Source organism: Austrofundulus limnaeus, unplaced genomic scaffold, assembly GCF_001266775.1.
Source record: "Austrofundulus limnaeus strain Quisiro unplaced genomic scaffold, Austrofundulus_limnaeus-1.0 Scaffold700, whole genome shotgun sequence".
In the NCBI taxonomy this organism is placed as follows: Eukaryota; Metazoa; Chordata; class Actinopteri; order Cyprinodontiformes; family Rivulidae; genus Austrofundulus; species Austrofundulus limnaeus.
Genome location: NW_013953102.1, coordinates 251862 through 253337, shown reverse-complemented (window position 1 = coordinate 253337; position 1476 = coordinate 251862). Strand labels below are relative to the sequence as shown.

The window sequence follows — 1476 nt, the reverse complement described above, 5'->3', positions numbered from 1 at the left end:
CTATTTGGCAAGAAACGGAACAGTTTTGTCTCTTTCTCATCCTTAATTAAGGCACAATAAACACTTAATACACATTTATAAAGTATTTACTGATGAATTAACATATCTATAAACTATTTATAAGCCATCTATAAGGGGAGTCTTATTGTAAAGTGGTCCCACTCAATTTATGTTTGATGGCTCAAAAAGAATGTTGTTTTTTTATCATGTTATTATTATTGCAATGAATTGCGATAAGTTTTGAAGTCCCATATGGCTCATCCCTTCGTCTGCCCAACTCCTAGGTTATAAATGTTGGACCGACAGCAAGGAGCTTTGGTTTTTTGGCTTGCAGGGCTGCAGAAATACCTGAGCTTACTATTCGTCCAACGGTGATGTCGTTCTCCATCTCTGAAACACAAAACGGTCATTTAGCACCACCTGAGTTCAGTCTGAAGAGCCAGAACTGGTCGTGTCAATTAAAAGAAACTGGCAATTGTTGAATATTACAGAACAAAAAAGAAAATTAGTGGCTTAAATCCCAGAAGGTTGAATTATAATTCTTATCCCAATCTCATTCAAAGGCTGAATGCTCCAATGAAGTGGAAAATTAACTGCAAAGAAAGTCAGTGTGTCCATGTGAACATTAGGACAAAACTAAATTAAGATGTTCCCATAAAGGCTGGATGAGTAAAACAAAGAATGACAGACAAAGTCAAAAGAAATAGGAAGACAAACGGTCAATGTTGTGTTGGTAAAGATTCTCTTCCATGAAGGGGAAAAACCACTGTTTTAACAACCAGTTTAWACAGTCCCAGTGCCTCTACCTCCATTTCTTTTCCCTTCAGCACCTTTAGTCTGGACTAGAGTTGTCTCTGCTGCAGCTCTGTCTGAATCTCTCTCTGCAAACACAAGGGATTAACACTAGCATAAGATCAGATGTGTACAGCAGCTGACAGCTTCACAACTGCAACTACAGGATACACAACAAACAATTTAACACYGAGCTCAGCTTCAGCAAAACACACACACACAGCAGCTACACACGACAACAACTACTGCGCACAACAATCAAACAAAAACAATAAATACAGAGCAAAGACAGTGACAAAAATAAACCAAAAAATGGCCTCATGTCTTCACAGACAGCTCTAAACACTGACAAACACTGAAATATTCATCTCTTTTATGTAAACCTGCGCTAAAAACACTGAAAACCTGGTGGTGGAATCTTTAACCTGATTAAAATTCAAAAGACAGCAATATTTTTATTAAAAATATATATTAATTTCCATTGTTATCAGATATGAGTAGGGCTTAGTAATATCTAGTAATAATATCTAATAACGAGTGCATAGATGCTAACTTTAAACTTAAATTAGCACAGAAGTTCATGCAATAAATTGATTAGTGCTGTACCAAACAATTACTTTCTAATCCATTAATCTAATCATTATTTTTTCGATTAATCGATTATTCTAACAACAAATCTACAAG

The 1476-nt window shown here is 35.7% G+C and overlaps 1 protein-coding gene across 1 annotated transcript in view; it reads right to left on the bottom strand.

Moving 5' to 3' along the window:
- Window positions 1–1476, bottom strand: part of LOC106531979 (uncharacterized) — a gene marked incomplete at its 3' end in the record, with an annotated part of 43819 nt that overhangs the window by 12584 nt on the left and 29759 nt on the right. The window contains 2 exon segments of the mRNA XM_014027943.1: window positions 349–390; window positions 807–881. Coding sequence (XP_013883397.1) covers window positions 349–390; window positions 807–881 — 117 coding nt within the window.